The 24083-nt window shown below is 33.7% G+C and overlaps 1 protein-coding gene across 4 annotated transcripts in view; it reads right to left on the bottom strand.

Annotated features, from left to right (window-relative positions):
* Positions 1–24083, bottom strand: part of SLC38A6 (solute carrier family 38 member 6) — a 73098-nt gene that overhangs the window by 27474 nt on the left and 21541 nt on the right. For 3 of the 4 annotated variants that reach the window (XM_077909532.1, XM_077909533.1, XM_077909531.1), the window contains 3 exons: positions 12975–13053; positions 1885–1967; positions 1362–1420 (listed from right to left, as the gene is read on the bottom strand). In XM_077909532.1, the coding sequence (XP_077765658.1) occupies positions 1362–1420; positions 1885–1967; positions 12975–13053 (221 nt within the window). The remainder of the gene's footprint in view (positions 1–1361; positions 1421–1884; positions 1968–12974; positions 13054–24083) is intronic. The other variant, XM_077909534.1, reaches the window with a different exon arrangement.

Here is a 24083-nt window from a genome sequence, read left to right as displayed (position 1 = left end):
GGGAAGGGAAGGGGGGGATGAGCAAAATGGATGAAAGGAAATGGGAGAAACAGACTTCCAGTTATGGAATGAATAAGTATGGAAATAAAAGGTCCAGCATAAGGAATATAGCCAATGATATTGTAATAGCACTGGATGGTGACAGATGCCAGCTACAGTTATGGTGAGTACAGCATAATGTATAAATTTATTGAAATCATTATGTTATACACCTGAAGCTAATATAACACTGTGTCAAAAAAAAAAAAACAACAACACTGTGTCAACTATACCAGAAAATTAATAAAGTACCACTGCAAAAAAATCCATTTATGGTGAAAATAACTGTTATTTCTCTTTTCAATGTGAAGTCTAAAAAATACACGTTTATGGATGTTACCTAAACTTATTACGGTGATCACTCTGCTATATCTGTAAGTTAAGTCTTTATACTGTGCACCTTAAGCTTATACAGTGCTCTATGTCAGTTATATCTACATTAATTAAAGGGGGAAAAAGTATGTGTTCAATTAATTTACTTCTAAGATAGAAGCCAGACAATTTGAGGTGGGGAGAGTAACAACTTTTAATACTGATAAATTCAACAAATGATTAAATATAAACACTTTTAAGTATTTTAGTTTTAAAAGCATCCATTAAAGTATAAGTATTTTGGTACACTAAAACCAGGGTCACTTCCACTTCATTTAATAATCTAAAGTTGTTTTATCTTTGCATCCCAGAAGATAATTTAACCTAAATTAAATGCATCTGAAATTGTTGTGACAGCTTGAAAATCTGGCTCTATAATATGGTTTAACTACTGGTGTGTTGTGTCGCTCCTTTCTTTCACTCATTTTTCAGTAACAAGGAAGAGTTTAATAATTTACATACCCAGTATTATTCAGAAATAAACCTATACACACACTTAATACAAAGAATTAAACTTCACCTAAGGTTTTAACAGAATCAGTGTGCTCTCCTTTCTAATTAACCAAAAGAGATAATTTGAAACAATGCTCTAGCTAAGCCTCTTCAAAATACAGACAATAATGAAATAATTTTGTGGAATAAAAGTACTTTAATAACACACTGAAATAAAACTCTGACAGAAAACAGAGTTAAAAAAAGAAGACATTGGGATGCCTGGGTGGCTCAGTAGTTGAGCGCCTGCCTTCAGCCCAGGACATGATCCTGGGTCCAGGGATTGAGTCCCACATCAGGCTCCCTGCATGGAGCCTGCTTCTCCCTCTGCCTATGTCTCTGACCCTCTCTCTGTGTCTCATGAATAAATAAGTAAAATCTTAAAAAAAAAAAAGGCATTAACACAACAAGTTCAATTTCAGTGAGGAGATAAGCAATATATTATATTTTAAACTTACCACAAGAGCAAAGAACACCATAAAGAAAAATGATAAACTACTTGTGTAGCCAAGAAAGCCTGTAAAATAACAGTAAAATAAAAAGCAATTTATAAGGAAAGTGATCCTAACATACGGCTAAAGCTATATATCGTGGGCATGTTTTCTATTACAGTGCTTGGTATCTGGGGCTTAGGGCTGAGAATAACAACATTCCAACTATCTGTCACAGATCATTTATGCAGCTCTGTACAGCAGAATTGGAACTGGCTTACCACTAATGGTACACTGTAAGGAAAGGCTGGTCTTTAATGTTCCACTGTAAAGATTTTATTTTAGTGGGGCAGACAAAATACTACTGCAAACCGAGTAATAGGCTAACTAGGCAAGGCTGAAGGCTGAACAACCTAAAATAAGTCCAAGTTCAAAATTATTCACTACCACCCTTCTGCTAAAAATGTGGTACTATGAAATTTAAAAGCCCCTTAACATTATCTTCTTTCATCCTTCCTTCCAAAAACTGCCCTCTTCTCTAAATACTTACCTATTTTAGGAAGAAGTGCAAGAGGGAACACAATACCAACACAAATGATTATTAGTAGTGTTTGTCCATCAAGATACCAAGACCTATTAGAAAAAAAAAGTCCTATTTTAGGACTACTAAAATTTAGAGGAATCTGGTGTTTGTATTTACACACACACACACACACACACACAGTTATAACCATTAGGAAAAGCCTACTTCCTTTCGTTACAATATGTTCTTGTGAAATTCTATTATTCTTATTAATTTATATTTAAGAAAGATATCAAAACAATGAAATGCCATTTTTCAACTACCAAATTAGCAAGTATTTAAAAGACAATAGTCAGTGTTGTTGAGGAATGAAAAGGTGTGCACAAAGTTGATAAAGGTAGGGGCTCTAGGTAGCTCAGTTGGTTAAGAGTCTGGCTCTTGTTATGGCTCTTCATGATCTCAGGGTTTCAGGAAAGAGCCCCAGGTGAGCCTTCATGCTCAGCAAAGAGTCTGCTTAAGGACTCTCTCCCTTTTCCTCTGCCCACCCCCTCCTGCTTGTGCACAGGCGCGCGTGCTCTCTCTCTCTCACTCCTTTTTTTTTTTTTTTAAGATTTTTAAATTTTTATTCATGAGAGACACACAGAGAGAGGCAGAGACACAGGCAGAGGAAGAAGCAGGCTCCCCGCGGAAAGCCTGATGTGGGACTGGATTCCAGGACGCGGGGATCATGCCCTGAGCCAAAGGCAGATGCTCAACCATTGAGCCACCCAGGCATCCCTCTTTCTGTCTCTCAAATAAATAAATCTTTAAAACTGGTGCAGGTACAAATTTATATATTACCTTTCTGGAAAGCAATTTGGCAAGAAAAATCAAAAGACTTCAAATATTCAACTCTGTATAACATACTATTGAAAATAAACAATCAGGGGTGCCTCAGTTGGTCCAGCATCTGACTCTTGATTTTGGCCATGATCTCAGGGTTGTGAGATCAAGCCCCAGATGGCTCTGTGCTGGGTATGGAGGCTGCTTAAGAGTCTATTTCCCCCATCACCCTCTGTCCCTCCTCCTGCTCATGTGTGCACTCTCTCTCTCAAAATATAATTAATTAAATAAATAAATAATCAATCAATCAATCAATCAGTTGGGGCCTCTAGGCAGATCAGTTACGTGCCTGACTCTTGATTTTAGCACTTCAGGTCTTGATCTCAGGGTCATGAGTTCAAGCTTGCATTGGGCTCCATGCTGGGTGTGGAGCCTACTTAAAAAATAAATAAATAAATAAATAAATAAATAAATAAATAAATAAATAAATAAATAAATAAAAAAAAAAAAAAACAATCAGCAATAAAAACAAAAATATTTGTAAAAAGATGTTTACTGAAAACATTTAAAATACTGAAAATCAGAAACACCTAGATCAGGGTGCCTTGGTGGCTCAATGGTTGAGTGTCTGCCTTTGGCTCAGGTCATGATCCTGGGGTCCTGGGATCAAGTCCCACATCAAGATCCTCACAAGGAACCTGCTTCTTCCTCTGCCTATGTCTCTGCATCTCTCTCTGTGTCTGTCATGAATAAATAAAATCTTTAAAAACAAAAAAACAAAAAAAATAAAATCTTTAAAAACAAACAAAAAACCTAAGATCATGACAATTTTAAAACAAATGATGGGACTATGGGACAATCATAAAAAAGAAAATTTTACAGGTATAACAATATAATGAATAATATAATAAATAATATAATGATATGAAAACATCATAAACATATAAATAGCATGATTAGCAATTTTGAGGAAAAGTATAGATTCATCAAAAAATGGAAAAGAACTGCAACATACTGATAGCCATCATCTCTGGGTGGTAGAATGATGGGTAATTTTTCTTCTTTACAGTTTTCTATATTTTTCAAATTTTCAAGAAAGAGTATGAATTACCAGGAAAAAAAGTATTACATATTTCACATGAAGGTATTAGAATATTAAATGAAAAAAAAAGGTAGGTTAAAAGTGTGATGATGTTTTTGATTACATAAAAAAACTGGATGAATGTTTAAAAATAGGTCATAAGGATATACTTAGAATGATAGAAGTAGATATTTCTATGTGGTAGCAATATGAGTAATTTTTGTTTTCTCTTTGCATATAGATGGTTTCAATTTTCCGATATAAAATACATGAGTGGAAATTTATAAAAAAATTTTAGAAATACTTTTTAGTATATAAAGGACAAACAATTCATGAAAGAAGTATAACCAGTAAATACACATGAAGAAAAATCAAAATCTCTAGTACTAATTAAAGAAATAAATATGAAGCTGCTGAAATTAAGCTAGTAAAATTATTCAAAAAGTAATATTCAAGAATGTGGCATAACTGGTTCTTCATGCAGTGCTATCTTGTCAATTAGTACTTCTGGAAAAACAATGACATTATATAACAAAAGCAATAAAAATTTGGCAATCTAAGAAAATAATCTATAATATAAAGAATTCTATGGGCATGAAGCTATGAATACAACATTCCTATAACATTAAGAAGTTGGAGGAAAGTCTTATATGTTTAACAACAGAAAATACTAAGTCAATAAAAGCATATTCAGTGGAATTGTATAGTTTTTTAAAATAGTTTAATAAAATGGAAAATACTAATGATAAAAATAAAAAATATATGGCTATTATCTATGTTTTAAAAAGCTTTATTAAAAATAAATGTTTATTGAGAAAAATTAAAAGGAAATAAAACAATTATTAGGTAAGATGGTATTGTGTATGATTTTTATTTGCTTTCTTTTCTATATTTTCTGTAACCATTTTTCACTGAAACATATACATATATACAGAAGCACAATAGTAACAAAGTAAAATTAATGCCAATATGCAGGTGGGAACATCAAAGACAATAGGGGTTATTTTTTCAAATCATTTGGTAGATACTCTGAGAATTCTCAGTTGGTGAAAATGCATCCTCTTTTCTACCAGGCAGCTAAAGTTGCCCACTGACATGTTAAATTAAGAAAATAGATAAATTCCTAGAGTATATAACACATCAAAGTTGAATGATAAGAAATAGAAAATATGAACTGAGCAATAAGGAGTAAAGACAATGAATCAGAAATCAAAAACTTCCCAACAAAGAAAAGCCCGGACCAAATTGTTTTACTGGTGAATTCTATCAAATATTTAAAGAATTTATGCCAATAATTCTCAAACTCTTCAAAAAAACTGAAGAGGAGGGAATACTCCCAAACTCATTTGACAAGGGTAGTATACTCTAATATGAAAGCCAGATATGGACACTACAAAAAGCCAAAACTAAACATCAATATCCCTGATGAACACAGATGCAAAAATCCTCAACAAAATATTAGCAAACTAAATTCAATGGCACATTAAAAAGATCATACACTATGATTAAGTGGAATTTATCCCTGGAATGCAAGGGTGATTGGACACATGCAAATCAATAAATGTGATACAGCACATTAATAAGATGAAAGATAAAAATCATATAATCATCTCAATAGATGTAGAGACAGCATTTGACAAAATGTAGTAACCTTTTATAATAAAAGCCTTCAACAAAATTTGGTATAGAAGGAACATACCTCAAACATAATAAAGGCCATATATGACAAACCCACAGCTAACATCATACTCAGGAGTTGAAAGGTTGAAAGCTTTTTCTCTAGGATCAGGGTGCCCACTCTCACCACTCTTATTGAACTGGAAATCCTAGCTAGAACAAATTAGGCAAGATAATAAAAATAAAGAACGTCCAAACTGGAAAGGAAATAGTATATCTGCCTTTATTTGTTGATCATATAATTTTATATAAAGGGTATCCTAAAGATTCAACCAAACAGCTGTTAGGACTAAGTAACACATTCAGTGAAGTTGCAGGATACAAAAGTAACACCAAAAATTAGTTACATTTTTATACACTAACAACAAAATATCTAAAAAAGAAATAAAACAATCCCATTTACACAGCCTCAAAAACAATAAAATGCGTGGAAATAAATTTAACCAAGGAAGTAGATCAGTACACTGAAAACTATGAGAAGACTTTAATAACAGAAATTGAAGACGACACAAATGGAAAGATATCCTGTCATTCAAGGATAGGAAAAATTAATTTGTTAAAATGTCATACTACCTAAAGCCATCTATAGTTAATGTAATCTCTATCAAGATCTGAATGATATGTTTTTATAGAAATAGAACATTAATGCTAAAATCTGTATGGAACCACAAAAGATCCCACATAGCCAAAGCAATTCTGAGAGAGAAAACAAAGCATCACAGTTTTCTGATCTCAAACTAACTACAAAGCTGCTATAGTAATCAAAACAGTATAGTACAGACATTAAAAATAGAGAGCCCAGAAATAACTCTGTGCAGATAAAGAGCCAGCCAATATCTGGCAAGGGAGCCAAGAGTGTTCAATAGGGAAAAAAGTCTCTTCAGGGCAGCCCGGGTGGCTGAGTGGTTTACTGCCGCCTTCAGCCCAGGGCGTGATCCTGCAAACCTGGGATTGAGTCCCACGTCAGGCTCCCTGCATGCAGCCTGCTTCTCCCTCTCCCTGTGTCTCTGCCTCTCTCTCTCTCTATCTCATGAATAAATAAATAAAATCTTAAAAAAAGTCTCTTCAATAAATGGTGTTAGGAAAACTGAATAAACACATGCAGAAAAATAAAATTAGACCCCTATCTTATAATGCTCACAAAAATTAAGTTAAAATGGATTAAAGACTTAAATGTAATATCTGAAACCATAAAACTTCCACAAGAAAACATAGGGGGAAAGCTCCTTGACATTGGCCCTGGCAATAATTTTTTGGATATGACACCAAAAGCACAAGCAACAAAAGTAAAAATAAGTGGGACTACATCAAACTAAAAAGCTTTTTCACAGCAAAAGAAACAATAAACAAAATGAAGAGGATATCTATGGAATGAGAGAAAGTATTTGCAAACCATATAGGAGGTTAATAGCCGAAATATATAAAGAACTCATACAATAGCAAAAAAAAAAAAAAAAAAAATTGAACAATCCAATTTAAAAATGTGCAGAGGAAATCAACAGCCATTTTCCCAAAGAGGACATACAAATGGTCAACAAGTATGTGAAGAGATGCTCAACATCACTAATCATCACAGAAATACAAATTAAAACCACAGTTAGTATGGGTATGAAAAAGATAAGAAATAACAAGTGTTTGTGGGGAAGTAGAAATAAAGGAGTCTTTTGCACTGTTAGTGAGAAGGTGAACTGGTTCAGCCACTATGGAAAATAGTACGGAGGTTCCTAAAAAATTAAAAATAGGAGCATCTGGATGGCTCAGTTGGTTCAGCCCCTAGCTCTTGATTTCAGCTTAGGTCATGATCTCAGGGTTCTGGGATGGAGCCTGGCATCAAGAGTGCTCAGCCAGGAGTCTGCTTGAGGATTTCTTTCCCTCTCCCTTTGTCCCTCCCCCTGCTCATGCACGCACATATGCTGTCTCTCTCTCAAATAAATGAATAAATCTTAAAAAAAAAAAGAACTACCATATGATCCAGCAATGCCACCTCCATGTGATTATATTCAAAGGAAATGAAAACAGGATATCAAAAAGAAATTTGCATTTCCATAATTATTGCAGTATTATTCACAATAGATAAGATATGGAAACAACCTAAGTGTCAGTAGATAAATAAAGGAGATGTGGGGTGTGTGTGTAGAGTGTGTGTATGTGTGTATATATATATGTATATATGTATATATGTGTGTGTGTGTATATATATATATAATGGAATAATGTGTGTGTGTGTGTGTGTATATATATATATATATAATGGAATATTATTCAGCCATAAGAAGGAAATCTTGCCATTTGTGTCAATGGATGGACTCTGAAAACTAAGTGACATAAGACAGGCAAAAAAACATCATAACAGCTTATCACTTATATATAGAATTAAAAAAAAGCCAAACTCATGGAAACAGAGTAGAATGGTGGTTACCAGTGGGGCTGGGGAGGAGGAGGCAAGGAAACTGGGATATTGGTCAAATGGTACAAACTTGCAGTTACAGGATGAATATGTTCTGGGGATCTAACCTACATACAGCATTGTGACTGTAGTTAAGAGAGTAGATCTTAAATATAACGTGATGGAGGGGTTAGCTAACACTACTGTGGTAACCATATCGAAATGTGTAAGTGTATCAAAATCTTGTACACCTTAAATTTATGGTGTTATATGTTAAACGTTATATGTTAATTATATCTCAAATTAAAAAGGAAGGGGGAAAAAAGAAAGAAAGAGAGAAAGAAAGAAAGAAAGAAAGAAAGAAAGAAAGAAAGAAAGAAAGAAAGAAAGAAAGAAAGAAAGAAAAGAAAAGAAAAGAAAAGAAAAGAAAAGAAAAGAAAAGAAAAGAAAAGAAAAGAAAGAAAAGGAAGGAAGGAAGGAAGGAAGGAAGGAAGGAAAGAAAGAAAGAAAGAAAGAAAGAAAGAAAGAAAGAAAGAAAGAAAGAAAAAAGAAAAGAAAAGAAAAGAAAAGAAAGAGAAAAAGAAAAAGTAAGTAAGTTAGTTTTCTTCTACACCGGTTTCAACCCCTGGCTTCTAACAAGGACTACATGATTCATTGTGTCTTTTATTTCCTGGTTTAAGAGGAAGTCCTTTATAATGCAGTAGGCATTGGTAGATGCTAACAACTTCCTTTTAAACAGAACAAAAGAAGGAGCAGCAGCAGAAATAGTACCATGATCACACTTTTCCCTTTTTCACTCGAATTCGTGTCTTTAGGAAATGTCCAAAACTAAAACCTGTGCACAAGTATTTCTAGTACTAACAGACCTGAAGTTGTGCTCTTTGCATTTGCACATGCCTCTCAATTCCTGCATGCAGGAGGACCTAAGGGTATACATATTAAGAATACAAAATGATACTGGACATGTTGATCTTCCAGTCACTCTTGAATAAGTGTCAGAATGGGAACTTCAAAACATCCCTCACTGAGGAATACTTGGCAACTCAATTTCTGAAGCTGGCAAAAAGCCCAGGGCTCTATGCCTAAAATCTCCTTCCTTCTGGGACCCAATATCAGACCTAGACAATTGCAGTGTCAGGAGAAAAAAGGCCCAATGGAACACCAGAGCAGATTCCATCTGTTAATTCTGCTGTTCCTACTGTCACGAAGGTGGAGTTGTGCAGAGAACACAATCCTTAGGACCAAAGACTTTTTTCTCTTGCATAAGGATAAAGAAACGTTTTGAAATCCTGAACTTTATAACTTATACTATTACAATTATACTACATCAGATCATAATTCACTCATGCCCAGAAGCCATGAGACCACCCAAAGCACTGAACTGTGGGACTCAAGACAAGGTCACCTCCTCCCGGCAGTCTCTCAGCATGACAGTTATGGTATGTTAGCACAAGAAGAGACCTCATAGATTATTTGGCTAAGCTTCATTTTATACGTCTGTGAAAGCAGCAAAAGGATGAGAATGATCTTAGTGACAAGAGCAATGGAAATAATCTTCACTATTTTAAAGATTTCTTTATTTTAGAGCGTGTGCATGAGCTGGAGAAAAGGGAGGGGCAGAAGGAGAGGGAGAGAGGCAGAGGGCAGTCTTCATTTCATAAGCGGAGATCATGACCTGAGCTGAAACTAAGAGTTGGACGCTTAACTGAGCCACCCAGGAGCTCCCAATCTCTACTCTTGAATAGTCACTCTGAGTTTACTGTATTTTTCAGATACTGCCTCATTTTTCTTAAGATTGTGCTTTTCCGTATACTCTCCTCGTCACAGGATTGAATTTTAAATTCCTAATATGAAAAGAACGTTATTGCCAAATATAATTTCTCTATCCCTGGCTTGGCTACTGGTTATTATTAATCATTTCTTATACTTATTAAGGTGCATTAATAAAGCCAATGTAAATACAGTGCTTTTCTTTATCATTCAACCATAGGGCAATTCAGTAATGCACACTAAAGCTAGTTTAGATTTGATGTGCGTGTCACAGTCAACTGAATTGTGTTTGGCAATGGATATTTTCCAAAGAACAGGGATGATTAAACTTGCAAAATAAAACCCAGCCTGAGAAATACGAACCAGTAAAAAGTAATCTCAAAAAGCACATATTAAATAAGTATATTTTATAAATCAAGGTTTTAGAAGAATATACTAACCTTAAATTTTTTCCTAAGGGGGAAAAATTATCTAACAGAACCCCTGTTTTCCTACTGTAATCTAAATATACATTCCTTAAAGCCAAAAGAATTAGAGTAAAAAGTTTTATACTTCCTAAAAAACTTGTTTGATCTGTGGATTTAATCCTATATGATAAAAATGTTCCAAGTATGAAATATAGAGTATAAATCCTTAGCTGTATTGCAAATGCTTTGGCATGCAGTTGCTTTTTTCCATATTTTAATGAAAACCAGATTTATTTATAAGTTGCTTTAATTTCATTCTCGAATGGAATGGAACAAGAGTATCATATGTTCTGAATTAGGATCTTACTCACATCCCATATCAATTATGTAACTCAAATGCAAGACAACTTAATTGTGTCAATCATATTCCCCTGACAAGATCATTAAATGTTAACAGAGAGCTTCCAACTTTTAACAGCCATAGATTTTTAAAATATAAATTATTCTATGAAAAATACAAATGCCTCATACAAGTTTGGGATAAGTATTATAGCTTTTGACTTCTAACAGTAATTTTTGAAATTAGAGTATTATGAACATAAGGCTTCTTTTTGATAACATCTTTATAAAGGTTTATATTTCACAAAGGTACATCAAATCTCCCAGAAAATAACATACCTGAAAGACCTTAACTGCATTTTATTGTCAATCAAACCCTAAAATAAAAACATATCAATATCACATTGATCTCAGAAGAAATATTGTTATGGAACTTTATTTAGAAATAAACTGCCCCCAGATAGTTGCCAATTACCATGACATTTGTTTCTTAATTATTTTACAGAATTAAGCTTTGAAGATTAATGATTTATCTGCATTCTAACCAACTAATATAGTCTCTTATTAATGTTTTTTACAACTTTGAAATCCAAAATAAGTAAATGTACATTATATGTAAAACAAGATGAGACTGTTAAAGAGATGTGCAATTTTCATCAAAACAGAAATGGTGCAAACAGGCCACAGTATTTTCAAGTACAGCTTTAAAAATCCATTTCTGACATATAAAAATACCATTTTATTATTTTTTTTAAAAAAGCCCCAACAAAATAAATGGTAATTGATTTAAAATGAAAGCAATGGTAAAAGAGAAAGAAGGCCTAAGTTTTAATAGCAGTTCTATCTCATACTATCCTAATTATTTCTAAAATTTTATATGCATGTTTATCCCTCCTCTTTCCATAAAGACATATGACAATAAAAAAAAAGTAAACAGAAGTTACCAAATTCAGGAGCAAGAAAAAGGCAAGCATGTAACAACTATTAGGATGAACAGTTTATGTAGTACATTCAAATTTGCCTCTGACCTCCCTGGCAGAGCAGAGAAAATCCACCTTTACTATAAGTTAGTATTATTGAAATTTCTTTATTTTTAATTGAGGATATATTTGACATTCAACATTATGGAATTTCTTTTTTTTTTTTTTAAAAAAAAGATTTTATTTACTTATTTATTCATGAGAGACACAGAGAGAGAGAGGCAGAGACATGGGCAGAGGGAGAAGTAGACTCCAGTAGGGAACCCAATGTGGGACTTGATCCCGGAATCCAGGGATCACACCCTGAGCCAAAGGTAGATGTCCAACCGCGGAGCCACCCAAGCGTCCCACATTATGGCATTTCTCAATTCTCCAGATTTACACTATGCTATTAGCTTACAAAAGCATGTATATATATAATATATCCTATCTGATCATCCCTACAACTTTGTTAAGAAGGCAATACTGGTACCCCCAATTAAGCCGCTGAAGAAACCTAAGGCTCGAAATTAAGTTATGTGGCCAGAAAAAGTAAAGTCAATTTCCTGAGGTCACTGATATGGATAGAACAGGTCGTCCTACTTGTACTCTAACATTTCTGATTCTACTTCTCATTGCCTTGAGTTCTTAGCCCTAAACTATAAAATAAATTTGTCATATAGAATTTTTTGAGTAACAGAAGTTGTCCCAAATATTTTTACAGCAAATGCAAAAGTGAATTACACAGAGCTCTTATAGCAACTGTTCATCAAACTAAAAGCATAAAACTTAAAAGTAGAGAAAGCACGGCAGTTGTGAACATCAAATGTGATAATGAATGTGAAAACTCTATAAACTATAAAATACTACACAAAGGCACAATATCTTCTGCTGATGAAAAATCATAAAGGACTTCCAGTTCCTATTGAAATCTAAAGTATATCATACTTTCCTTATAAATATGTATTGGCAATTGTCTAAGTAAAACTTTTTCATGGAAGCCAAGTTGTAAAAGCTAAAAAGGTTAATTTTGAAAACTTGCCCTGCAGTCCAGACAAGTCCAAATATTAGAGCAAAATCTTTAAATCTAAAAGTCTGACAGGTTTTTGTGTTGTGGTTTAGAAATTATGTGAAATAACTTGATGACACCTAAAAGAATTTATTCTGTCTTTTCCAGTATATTTTCTCAAAATTTTTCTATGCAATGAAAAGTATAATAAATTTGTTTTTTTCCCGTAAAAAGAAATGAGTCAATAGCCTTTAGAACCCAGTATTTTTAAATAATAAAGGAGAAAAGAAATATAATGTGGTTTAATATTGTTTATAATATTGTTAAAAATCAGGAAATGAAGTCATTAAGTCCCTGCAAATCATTTATTTTTTCAAACCATGCTTTAGAATAGAAATCTCACAAGTGTGGTTGTAACTTTATCACTGTGGTTTGCTAAGAAGTGACAGCAGTGTTATCCACTCCTCTCCTCTGTTGAAAACCTTTACTGTCCATACTTTCCACCATCCCCCATAACCTACCTCAATCTTTCATATTCCCAGAAATTTGTCCTTTCCTCTTCTCCAAGAGATAGTTCCTCTCCATCTTGTCCTATTTTATCATATCACTAATAAATATTTATTGAGTTAATAAATTAATGGGTACAACATGAAATATTTTTTCTTACCCAGTATGGTCTCCAGACAAAAATTCTGAAATAGTAGCAGGAAGCTCTGTTTTAATAATTAAAAGATAAGATGACATAGCTGCAAAAAGGATAAAAATAGTAATTATTAGAATTCTATACTTTGTATCCATTTAAAGAATAATCTAGAAACACAGATGTCCATTAGCGCTTTGACAACATGAGGAAGATTAACTCATACCACACTATCCCAAAGGTATATACACACCAGGAATGGAGATAAGTAACTTTGTAGAGAATAACTGGTAGCTCATTAAATATCCTGTGTTTACATTTCAAACTCAAGACAAACTATTTAGGTAAGAGAAAGGTTCTTAATAACAGGCCATTTATAAATGAAATTTTCTTTGAAGCTTTGCACGAATTTGTATATGTTATCAATCCTGTTCAAAGTATTAGAAGTTAGTTTAGTAATAACTGATAAAGAGTTTAATAGGTACGGCTAATAATTTTGATTACTTATTTCTTCTTACTAGAGAGAGATCCCCCCTCCCAGAAGTTTCCCTTCTTCCCTCTGTTTCTGCTTGCCCTCAACACACATTATGCACGTTATTATAAAACAAAAACAAAATGCATAATGAGTTACATTTTAAATTGTCCTCTAAACTGATTCAGAAAAGATTCAATGGAAACCAGGAAGCATATTAAGGGAACAAAATTTACAACTTTTTTAAAAAAAGATTTTATTTATTTATTCATGAGGGACACAGAGAGAGAGAGAGAGAGAGAGAGAGAGAGAGAGAGAGGCAGAAACACAGGTAGAGGGAGAAGCAGGCTCCATGCAGGGAGCCCGATGTGGGACTCGATGCCGGGTCTCCAGAATCAGGCCCTGGGCTGAAGGCGGCGCTAAACCGCTGAGCCACCCGGGCTGCCCAAAACTTACAACTTTTATTCCATTTTTATTAACAGTGCTCATCTGTATTATGCTATCACAATATGAAGCTAACATTATTCCTTATATTTTATCTGATAGGATCCAAGAAAGAACTAGCTTTTATAGTATTTTAATAATGATCTTATTTCTGATGTAGCTATCAAAAACAAATCCTGTAAACCTTCCATCATATTAGGAAATATTTTAATATGGTTACAGAATATAGAACTCATTTATATGTAAATACTTGAATTTAAGCTTACATGTTTAAGTATATATAGAAGCCCAGATGATTGGAGTCAGAACTTCAGTTAACAAAGTAATAATCTCTTTCCCCCAGAGATTAAGGATATATTAAAAAAGGGGCAACAAGAATATGTCCAAGAAGAATAATGAGTGTACTCTGTATGCACATTAATTTTATTACTTATTTATATTTCAGGAAACATTTCACTTTCTCCTTGGACCTACAAAAACTAAGAACACGAATGAATGCCAAGTCTGAATGGTAAAAATCTGGGGGAAAATTGATTAAAAGGTTCAAATGTTTAAGAAGAGTGTGTTTTCTCAAACAATATATGTAAATATAGCTAAATTTCTCCACAATTATTACAGTGGTTATGCCTACTTAACAAAGAAAAAAATGAAATATACTAGTTTGTATACAAATTTATAGGAAGACAGACAATAATTACACATCTAAAACCAGAAATGCATAATTTTTTAAGTAAAATGGTGTACCCATAGCAAAATAAAATTTAGAAGTAAAAACTCACTTCTCTGCAATAAAAATACATATATACACATTTTCCAGTTTATGACTATTTATTCTTTCCCAAAAGTATAGTTGTTGAACTATAGCTTTTTCCCGAACAGAAGTATAGTACCTTTCTTGAAACTCTTTTTGTTTGGGGACATTACAATTGATTGTATATGAAAAGGTGTTCTGTATTGTTCTTACCGTCCAAAGGAAAAAACATATCAGTTTGGCACAGAACAAAAGGAAGGTGTAGATTAACCTCCTCCACTCAAGGATTTGGGGTCTTTGTTTAAAATAGTTGATCTATTCCAAAGAATTATACACATATGGTATGATGAAAATCCTGAGCTGAATTTTCTGAAACTGGCCTAGAGTTGCTTAAATGTATCTTGCAAGAAAAGAGGAAAGAAAGAAAGAAAAGAAAAGAAAAGAAAAGAAAAGAAAGAAAGAAAGAAAGAAAGAAAGAAAGAAAGAAAGAAAGAAAGAAGAAAAGAAAGACCAAAGTACCTTAAGCACAAGGAATGCAGACTTCCTATACAATGTAATTTATTATTTGTCCATCAGTCTTTCTTTTTTGGATTAATCCAACACCACATGCATTTCTAAAGTTTCAGACATTCATCTCTTTCAGTAATTTTCTATTATTTCTTTTAGATCTTTAGTTGTAAAAGCTTCAATGAATATGATATCATATTTCTTTCTAATATACAATCTGTCATTCTTCCTAGAATTTCTATTAGCCCCTGGCTAATCATTTGATCACATTTATCCTCTCTTGTAGCCTTACCTCTTTGGTTTTCAAATGGGAGTCCTATTTCATTAAATTCCAGTCTGAAGAATCATGTATATTTCAAGAAACATGAACTCACCACACATGTTTCTCTCTCAAAAAGAGATCTCAGCATACAAGATATAATAAAACATGCAAAATACTGCTACTTTCTTAGAGGATGCTGGTGTTTGTTTTAAGAGCTACAAAACCACACAGCTCCCAATGAGGAAAAGCCCCACTGACTAAGCAAGTAAAACAAAGAAAACACTATCCTTTTCACTGCCTTAATTATTTTTTCTTAACCACAAGTAAACTTCCACGGAAGGATTAGTATCTTAATGTATTATATATAATATAGAGAAGAAACGAGATTACCAAATATACATTAACTTAGGAAATACATCTTAGATTCACATAAAAAAACCAATTAGCTCAATAAAATAAAAAAGTTTTAAAGATACAAAATCAATAGGAAGGTTCATATACCCATTGTTTTTAACCAAAAGGTTCACTAGATCAAACAGCTGCCTGCCACACCTCTTGTCTCATGTCTTCTATTAATGGCATAAGGAAGTGTTTAAAGACTTATCTTAGAGACAGGTCATAAGCAAGAATTTGTAAATGATTTCTGCTGACATCAATACATAGCATAGACTCTTAATACAAGACATACCATGTTGTACTCTAAATTAATAGCTGTAACAGGGTCATCCATTTTAGCCATGGTTATGGTTAAGTGATTCTGGCCCCCACATGACCAAGCCAGAATTGGTTCTAGAACACATACCTTGATGACAGGTATTCAAGTCATTACAAATCATTCCATTTTACCGCATTAACTAAATCAGTATTTTCTCCTTCATTTCAAACATAACCAATAGAACTCATTTAATGGAAACTGCCCTGGGAAGGAAATTAAAAAATGTGTCAATCTAATCAAAACACAGAGGTTGAAAGTAGTCTTTGAAAACCACGGGAGAAAGCAACTGTTATATTGAGAAATGACTAAAATAGAGTAAAATTTGATTAGGCAATAGCAAATAGTAAGGTATTAATATTGGTTGACCTAATCATAAAAGAGAAACACACGAGCCGGTAACATGGAGGTTGCAGGAAGATGTCAGAAACAACAGGAAGGGGGAAGGGCCCGTGAGAGAAGAACCAAGACGACTGAACATTTGGGAATTCTGGAGGCCTATTCCACACCTCACAGTATTCTAACTGATTTGTAAGTTATTTTCTCAATTAACCTTTACCACAAAACTGTGAGGTAGATATTTATTTCCCAGATACAGAAGCGGAGGCACAAAGAAGTAACTTGCCCAAGGTAGTGATAGTGGAAACAGCCAGTCCAGCTTATTATTAACTATTATGGAAAAGTGCAGGAACAAAGTGAGGAAGAAATCACCACAGCAAAGAAAAATAAGGGAAGTCTGTCAAAAAGACCACTCTCTAGAATTAATTTTTTATTTTCTTCATCGGCATTTAAATAACAAATTGCTTACAAATGCTGAATTCAACGGTTAAGATCAAAGAAATTAGTGAGAGGTCTCAAAACACAGTATGTTCATTTCACTTTGACATGTATTTTCAGTGTAATTTATTTCAGCTTTGTAGCTGGTTTGGTGAAGTTATTAGTCCAAGATTCCTCTGGCAAGTTAAGGAGTTTCCTGAGGGCCTCTACTGCATCTATCACTATGATTCTAATGAATCTCCAACTATTATTGTAATTCGGGGGAAAAGCTTCCTATTCTCACATATTAGAGATATTAACATCAAACTGAAATAAAAAAAAAAAAAACAACATAAAACCAATCCCTCTTCCCCCAAACCCTGTACTCTTATGGACTATTTTTCCCAGGACTCCTTAAAAAAATATAAAGCCTCAGTTGGAGTCTGGGCCTAAAAAAATCATTAGTTTGCAAAAATAATTATCCTTTTTGTTAAACTCTTAAAATACACGTATGAAGATAAGATTACATACAGCTATTTTTAAAACAGAATTAGGTTTTCAGCACTTGGAAAAAGTTCAGCAACTTCTTAAAGGATTAGTCAGCCAGCCCTAAACAGATGTACTATGGGAGGAAATAATAAGTTTGCCTTTCCATCTGAGAGATTCAATTTTACTTTAAACATGTTTTTGGTCATAGATAGCAAATGGTTTATTCTATTGAACACATCTTATTAACCTGGTATTCCTCCTAAATGTCCAAATGTCAGTGAAAGTCTATCCCCACTCAAAATAGTACACAATGAAATCTCTTTTTCTAAAACCCCCCAAAATGTCATTTCCTTAATTTGTACACAAATGGAAATCAAAATATATTAAGGAGGATTTCCCCCCAAACCCTAGAAAAATGTTTATTTTTGTTTTATCATTTATCAAGATGTTAAATTTGAACACAATGGGAGAATATTTACTATTCTGAGGTCCTATAATTAAACTTCAATAAGCCATGGGGATAAACAGTACAGCATAATGAATACAGTGAAAGATACTGTGATAGTGATGTAACAGGACAGATCGCAACTACCTTTGTGGTGAACAAAGCATCAGGTATAAACATGTCAAATCACTAAGTTGTACACCTGAAACTAATGTAACATTGTGTGTCAACTATATTCAAATAATTAAAAAATTATTACTAAGAAATGTATTACTTTGATAACCTCTTTAAAGTGACATGTTGCCAGTAAATTTTATCAAAGGAAGTATTTGTTAAGAAAAAAAAAAAAACTCCTTCCAAGCTTCCTATATCTTTCCTATGCTAAGGCAGTGCTTTGCCTAGTCTAAGGCAGTGCTTTCTAGAATTTCTGAACAGTACTCTTCAGGCTCAAAGTTGTAGTATGTCTACAGATGGGCTGACCAGCAGATGGCGTTGTAACAGCACGTCCAATCTCAGTCTCCCAGGGGACAATACAAACTAAGGCATCTAAAATGACTTCACTATCCCACAAAAATAAAATTTAAAAATTTAAAAACCAGAAAATAAAACTAAAGAGTTTCTAATTTATCTAGCATTAAATCATGAATTTCAAAAATACTAAGAATTTGAAATTTTTATAGTTCTCAACTGAAGATGATCTTATTTAAATACCTTTCTGATTATGAGATTTAGAAATTATGCTGCTTGAGTACAGACAGGGGCTGCAAAGTTTCTCTTAAAACTTAAGATTTCCAAACTGAGGTGTTAATCAAGACTGCTGGAGTAAGTTTTGCGGGATCTGTGCCAGACTGAAAAATCTGGTCATTCTAGCACTTTCAGGAAGTTTCAGTAAGACTAGTAATGTTTAGGGTTCTACTTTCACAATATGTAGCTGTGATTCAATCTTTAATCTCCTTTAAGGAATCGGGGCTTTAAAGAACTAATAATGCTATATATACATAGTGGTCCTTCATATTTTATAAAGAGCAAAGTAAGGATTTAACATACTCTTCAGAGCAACTCACTTTTCCCCACTTTGAGTGGGATACAAAACCAGAAAAAACATCAATTAATTTCAGTTTATTATGCACTTCTAGTTCACAGGACTGTTTCTGATTTGACTAAAAATGATTTGGGGTTTACTGTTTGATTTCAAAGAATATTTCAGTCTACTAAGTGGTCTACCTCAAGAGTTCAGATGAACGTGAAACTACTTACTTTGGTTTTTAGGAAAAGAATCTCATAATGCAACACAGCCAGAGGACCTACTTGGAAACTACATACACTTACTTGCTACTAGGATTCTTAATCCTTTTACTAGTAACCTACCAAATTCAAACCCTAAGCCAGAGTTCTCTTGTCTGTAACAGCATTAAATATTAAAACTTCCAGATGTCTCTCTTCTGACTTTGGGTCCCAGCAGCAATGACTCTCTGCAAATGCCACTCCAGTGCCTGGGGAAATGAGCAGCTGGGGGCTATCGCTAGGATTTACTACAGTCCCTTAATTCATTAGTGTGGGGAGGAGATCAGGAATTGCTTGGAAGTAGTATTTTACTCGAGGGCTCTCCATATTCCAAAGACAAAGGTTTCCATAAGCTCAGAATAAGAGGGCTAAATTTAGTGAGTCACATTTTTTTCTATCATAAAGTTTAGATTATTCAAAGACACTGTATTTTTCCAATCAATCTGTTAGACTACATCAGGGCCCTGTGACTAATACTTGGTGCCTCATTGATCCTGGGGGAAAAAAAAAGGTTTTAAGTTCTGACAATAAATTCTTTCCTAAAGAAACTACATACTCACTAATATATTCCATGGTCTCTTCTTCCCAGCTGATCAAGTCTCTTCCTCCTAAAGAAGCACCAAACCAGGCTGCTGGGTTTTCCTTCTCTCTCTCCTTCTCTTATTCCTTCCTTTCTCCCTATAACAAATATTACTTACTAAATGCCTACTATGTGCTATGTACTAAGAATATAAATGAATGAGCAAATTACTTGGATATACATAATAGGGAGATGTATGGGATAACTGGGTCTTCACTGAAACATCCATGTAACAAATATTAAGAGCAATTCATGATTATTTTTACTTTAAAGGTCTCTCTGTTCCATTTTTCTCACAGATTCATCAGGGGCATAGAATCCTAAGAAAACCAGAAAAAGTTTAAATGTTACAAAGAATAAAAGAATTAGGAAGAATTAATCTAAGATTAATTAGATTTCAAAATATTTTATATTCTATTTTAAATAAATAAGATCTAACTCTCCTCAATACTTTCAGCCTTTTCATTTTTATGTAATTCCAATCTATAAATTATTCTGTGGGCTTTCAAGTCTCTTTCTATCATTTATATAGTACATAAAATTGTTTCTTTGAGGCAAAATCTGAGACTTTTAAGTAGAAATTTTAAAATTCAACATTATTTATTGAGCTCCTCAACTTGAAATTAGGTCAAGTTAGAAATACAAAAACACATAGTCTCTGTCCCCAAGGAGTTTTATTTATTTATTTAATTTTAAAGATTTTATTTATTTATTCATGACAGAGAGAGAGGCAGAAACACAAGCAGAGGGAGAAGCAGGCTCCATTTAGGGAGCCTGACATGGGACTCGATCTGGGTCTCCAGGATCATACCCCGGGCTGAAGGCAGTGCCAAACTGCTGGGTCATTAGGGCTGCCCTTCCCAAGGAGTTTTAAAAATCCTCAACATTTAAACTTTTTCACAGATTTTTCACTTACTGTATCACAGCAGAAAGGAAAAAGGCTTTAGAGGCAGACAGTGAAGTTGAGTTTTCCAGCTTTATTAAGGGGTAAAAGTAAGTAAGTTATTTATCCCCTCTATGCACTAACTTCTTCCTCTGTAAAATAAGGTTAACATCATCTCCCTTGAAGAATTTTAAGTACAGGGGTGCCTGGGTGGCTCAGTTCGTCAAGTATCTGACTCTTGATTTCAGCTCAGGTCATGATCTCAGGGTCATGAGATCAAACCCTATGTCAGGCTCCATGCTGGACCTGGAGTCTGCTTAAGATTCTCTCTCCCTCTGCCCCTCCCTGCTTGATGTCTCTCTCTTTCTCAAAAAAAAAAAAAAAAAAAAGTCATAAATACAATTAAAGTACCTAGTAGAATGTTTGACCTAGATAGGATCTATTGTAACCACTTTTCAGTACTAACCAATCAGGACAAAAACTCAAACTATTTATACTAATAATTATCATCCTATCTTTCAGAAAATGGTATCAGAACCAGATTGCATACAGATGGGCATGTAAAAAGTATAAAAATTCAATCTTATGCTATATACTTCATATCATCTTATAAAATACCCAACATGTTTCTAATTAATAAAGAAAAAAGGCAAAACCCATTTTGAAGAAATAACATTATATAAGTCATATGCACAACATAGTCAAGAGCCTCCCAAATAAGTATGCTGTTTCTTTTCAAGCATAGTTGGCTCAGTAAGTGTTTAGGATTTCCACAAAACCAACTTATGTCAATTAAAAAAACTACTTCTTAAGGCTAGAGTCCCTAGGTCTTAACCCCAGAGGCTCAGCAGCTGCCATACAGGGTAGTTTGAAAAACTGAGACTCCTCTTTTCTGACAAAGAACAGCATCCATGAAAGCTTTTACAGCAATTGTTGATTCGTTAGTTACCTAAGAAAAGACCAAATCATCTTTTGAACCAAGTATAACCCTCCTACTGAACTTACCTGTAATAAAAATATTTCAGTACTCTGAAGTAACGTTAACATGCCTCCTACCATCCCAACTTAGAACTAGAATTTTAGAGTAAGAAAAGACCTTACGTCTCTGTTTCTCATCCTATTCCCATAGCAATTTAGCTAAGAGGAAACAAACCAAGAGAATGAGGGAAGGATTTCCCCAAGATACATGGCTATCCAATGGCAGAGACTAGCGTAGACAGACTTCAAGGTACCTGACTTCCAATATAGTGTTCTGCTTACAAGAGTAAGCTTCTACTATAATAAAGGAATGATTTACGCATATCTGGCTAAGGCACTAGAAGACAGCTCTGAAAATGTTTCAGTTATTACTTAGTGGGCTCTCAATTAATAAACTTTTAGCCAATGTGAAGAAAATAATGAGGACATATTCCAAAAACTAAACATTACCAGCTTTTCGGAATTTAACGGACATTAAAAATTGCTGTGACTGTTTCTAAGTCACTTTTTCTTCTTCTTCTTTTTTTTTTTTTTTTAAGATTTATTTACTTATTTGAGAGAGAGAGAGAGAAAGAGAGAGAGAGAGAGAGAGAGCAAATGCACACCGGATCAGGAACAAACGCACGCTGGATCAGGGGCAGAGGAAGAGGGAGTCTCCACGGAACTCCATCTCACAACTCAAGAGATTATGACCTGAGCGGAAACCAAGAGTTGGTCACTTAACTGACCATAACACCTGGGTGCCCTAAGTCACTTTTAGTAAAAACAACAACAAGAACAACAACAACAACAGGTTATAATATAAAGCAAACAAGCAATCAACATACTTAGAGTTGAGAGAATTGATGATTTTTCTGCCACCAGATGCAGGAATCCTTTCTAGGACATTCTTTTTCTAGAACTTTTTTTAAATTTCATGTTCAGCTTTTCAAATGTTTAAAGCCAGTGATCAATCTAGTCATTCTTTATTCTTTTTCTTGATAAATATATCTAGAATATTAAAAAGTACTTGGATATACATAGCTCATACAAATCATATTCAGCTCTGTTCAGTTCAACAAAAGTTTATCAAGCCCCATGTATTGTGCTAGGTCCTGGGAGTACAAAAAGAAATGAGACCTAGTCCTCGCCCAGGACTAGGAGTTTACAATATAGTAGAGGAGAAAAGCATATAGAGAAATTGCTTCAATCTAGGTAAAAAAAAATTGCTAAAATAGATCATGTAAAATAAATAGTTAGGTACAAGATTAGAGAACAAGGAAGGGATCCGAGTGAAAGATACCAAGAATACAACAGTGAGCATTTTGGCCATCACACATTTGGATCCAAATTCCTGGATTGAAATTTCTATATAAAATGCCAAACAATAGTTCAACCTAATCTAAACAAAGTGTGATGGTTCTTAGTAATAAGATAGAATAATGAGGGAGACATTACATTGAGAAAATAACATGAGACATTACAAGTGTACATTTAAACAATTAATTTTAACTAAAATAAGATAAATTATTCTAAAGCAGATCTTAAAATCAATGACATTATACAGATTCATAAAGAAAGAGACTGGTTACTGGTTTCTAGCATTAAGAGTGAAGTAATATATGTTAGAACGAAATTATTTGGTATGACATCCAAGAAAACATTCTTCCTTTTTTTTTCCATGAACATTCAGATAATTAAAATGTAAATGTTCAGGATTCTCAAAACAATAGCAAGTACAATTTATTGTTGGAATGTTAATTTTTTCCTTGACCAAGAAAACCTAAAGATGGAATTTGGTTGAATGATATTTAAAGTAAAATAGCTTAGATCGTATCAGAGTTGAACTTTATTAAAGCTGTCACCTTTAAATTATTTTGAACTATTACATGTAAGAAATAAGATTAAAATTTTCTCTGACTATACAATTTTATGCAAGATCCAAAATGCAGGTCAACTTTCCCTGTGTATCTTCCTTTAAACAAATACCATTTATTTAGCACTCCAGTGAATGGTAAAAGAAAATGAAGACCTTGTTGAGTACTATATAACTTCTTTACAACATATACAAATATGACTCCCATATTTTGGATTTGAATGTTTAATACATGTAATCAGTAACTGTCTATAATTAACAGTAATTCTTGTTTCTTCTTTTAAAGATTTTAAATTTTTTTATTGATGAGAGACACAGAGAGAGACATAGGGAGAAGGAGAAGCAAAAAAACAAAAAAAGAAAGAAAAGAAAAGAAAAGAAAAAAGAAAAGAAAAAAGAAAAGGAGAAGCAGGCTCCCTGCAGGGAGCCTGATGCAGGACTCATCCAAGGACCCTGGGATCATGACCTGAGCCAAAGGCAGAAGCTCAACCACTGAGCCACCCAGGTACCCCATAATTTTTGTTTCTACATGGCTCTCAAATATTGGGATCTTTTAAAATGAAAACAAGATACAAGACAAATGTGAGAATGGTTCTTGTTTCAGGTTTGTTTATTTATTTTTAGAGAGGGAGGAGGGTGCAGAGGGAGAGGGAAAGAGAATCTTAAGCAGGCTCCGTGCCCAGAGTAGAGCCCAATGCAGGGCTCCATCTTACAACCC

Source organism: Canis aureus, chromosome 9 (genome assembly GCF_053574225.1).
Source record: "Canis aureus isolate CA01 chromosome 9, VMU_Caureus_v.1.0, whole genome shotgun sequence".
Taxonomy (NCBI): domain Eukaryota; kingdom Metazoa; phylum Chordata; class Mammalia; order Carnivora; family Canidae; genus Canis; species Canis aureus.
Note: the sequence above shows the minus strand (reverse complement) of the source record. Positions and strands in the feature narration are given on the sequence as shown.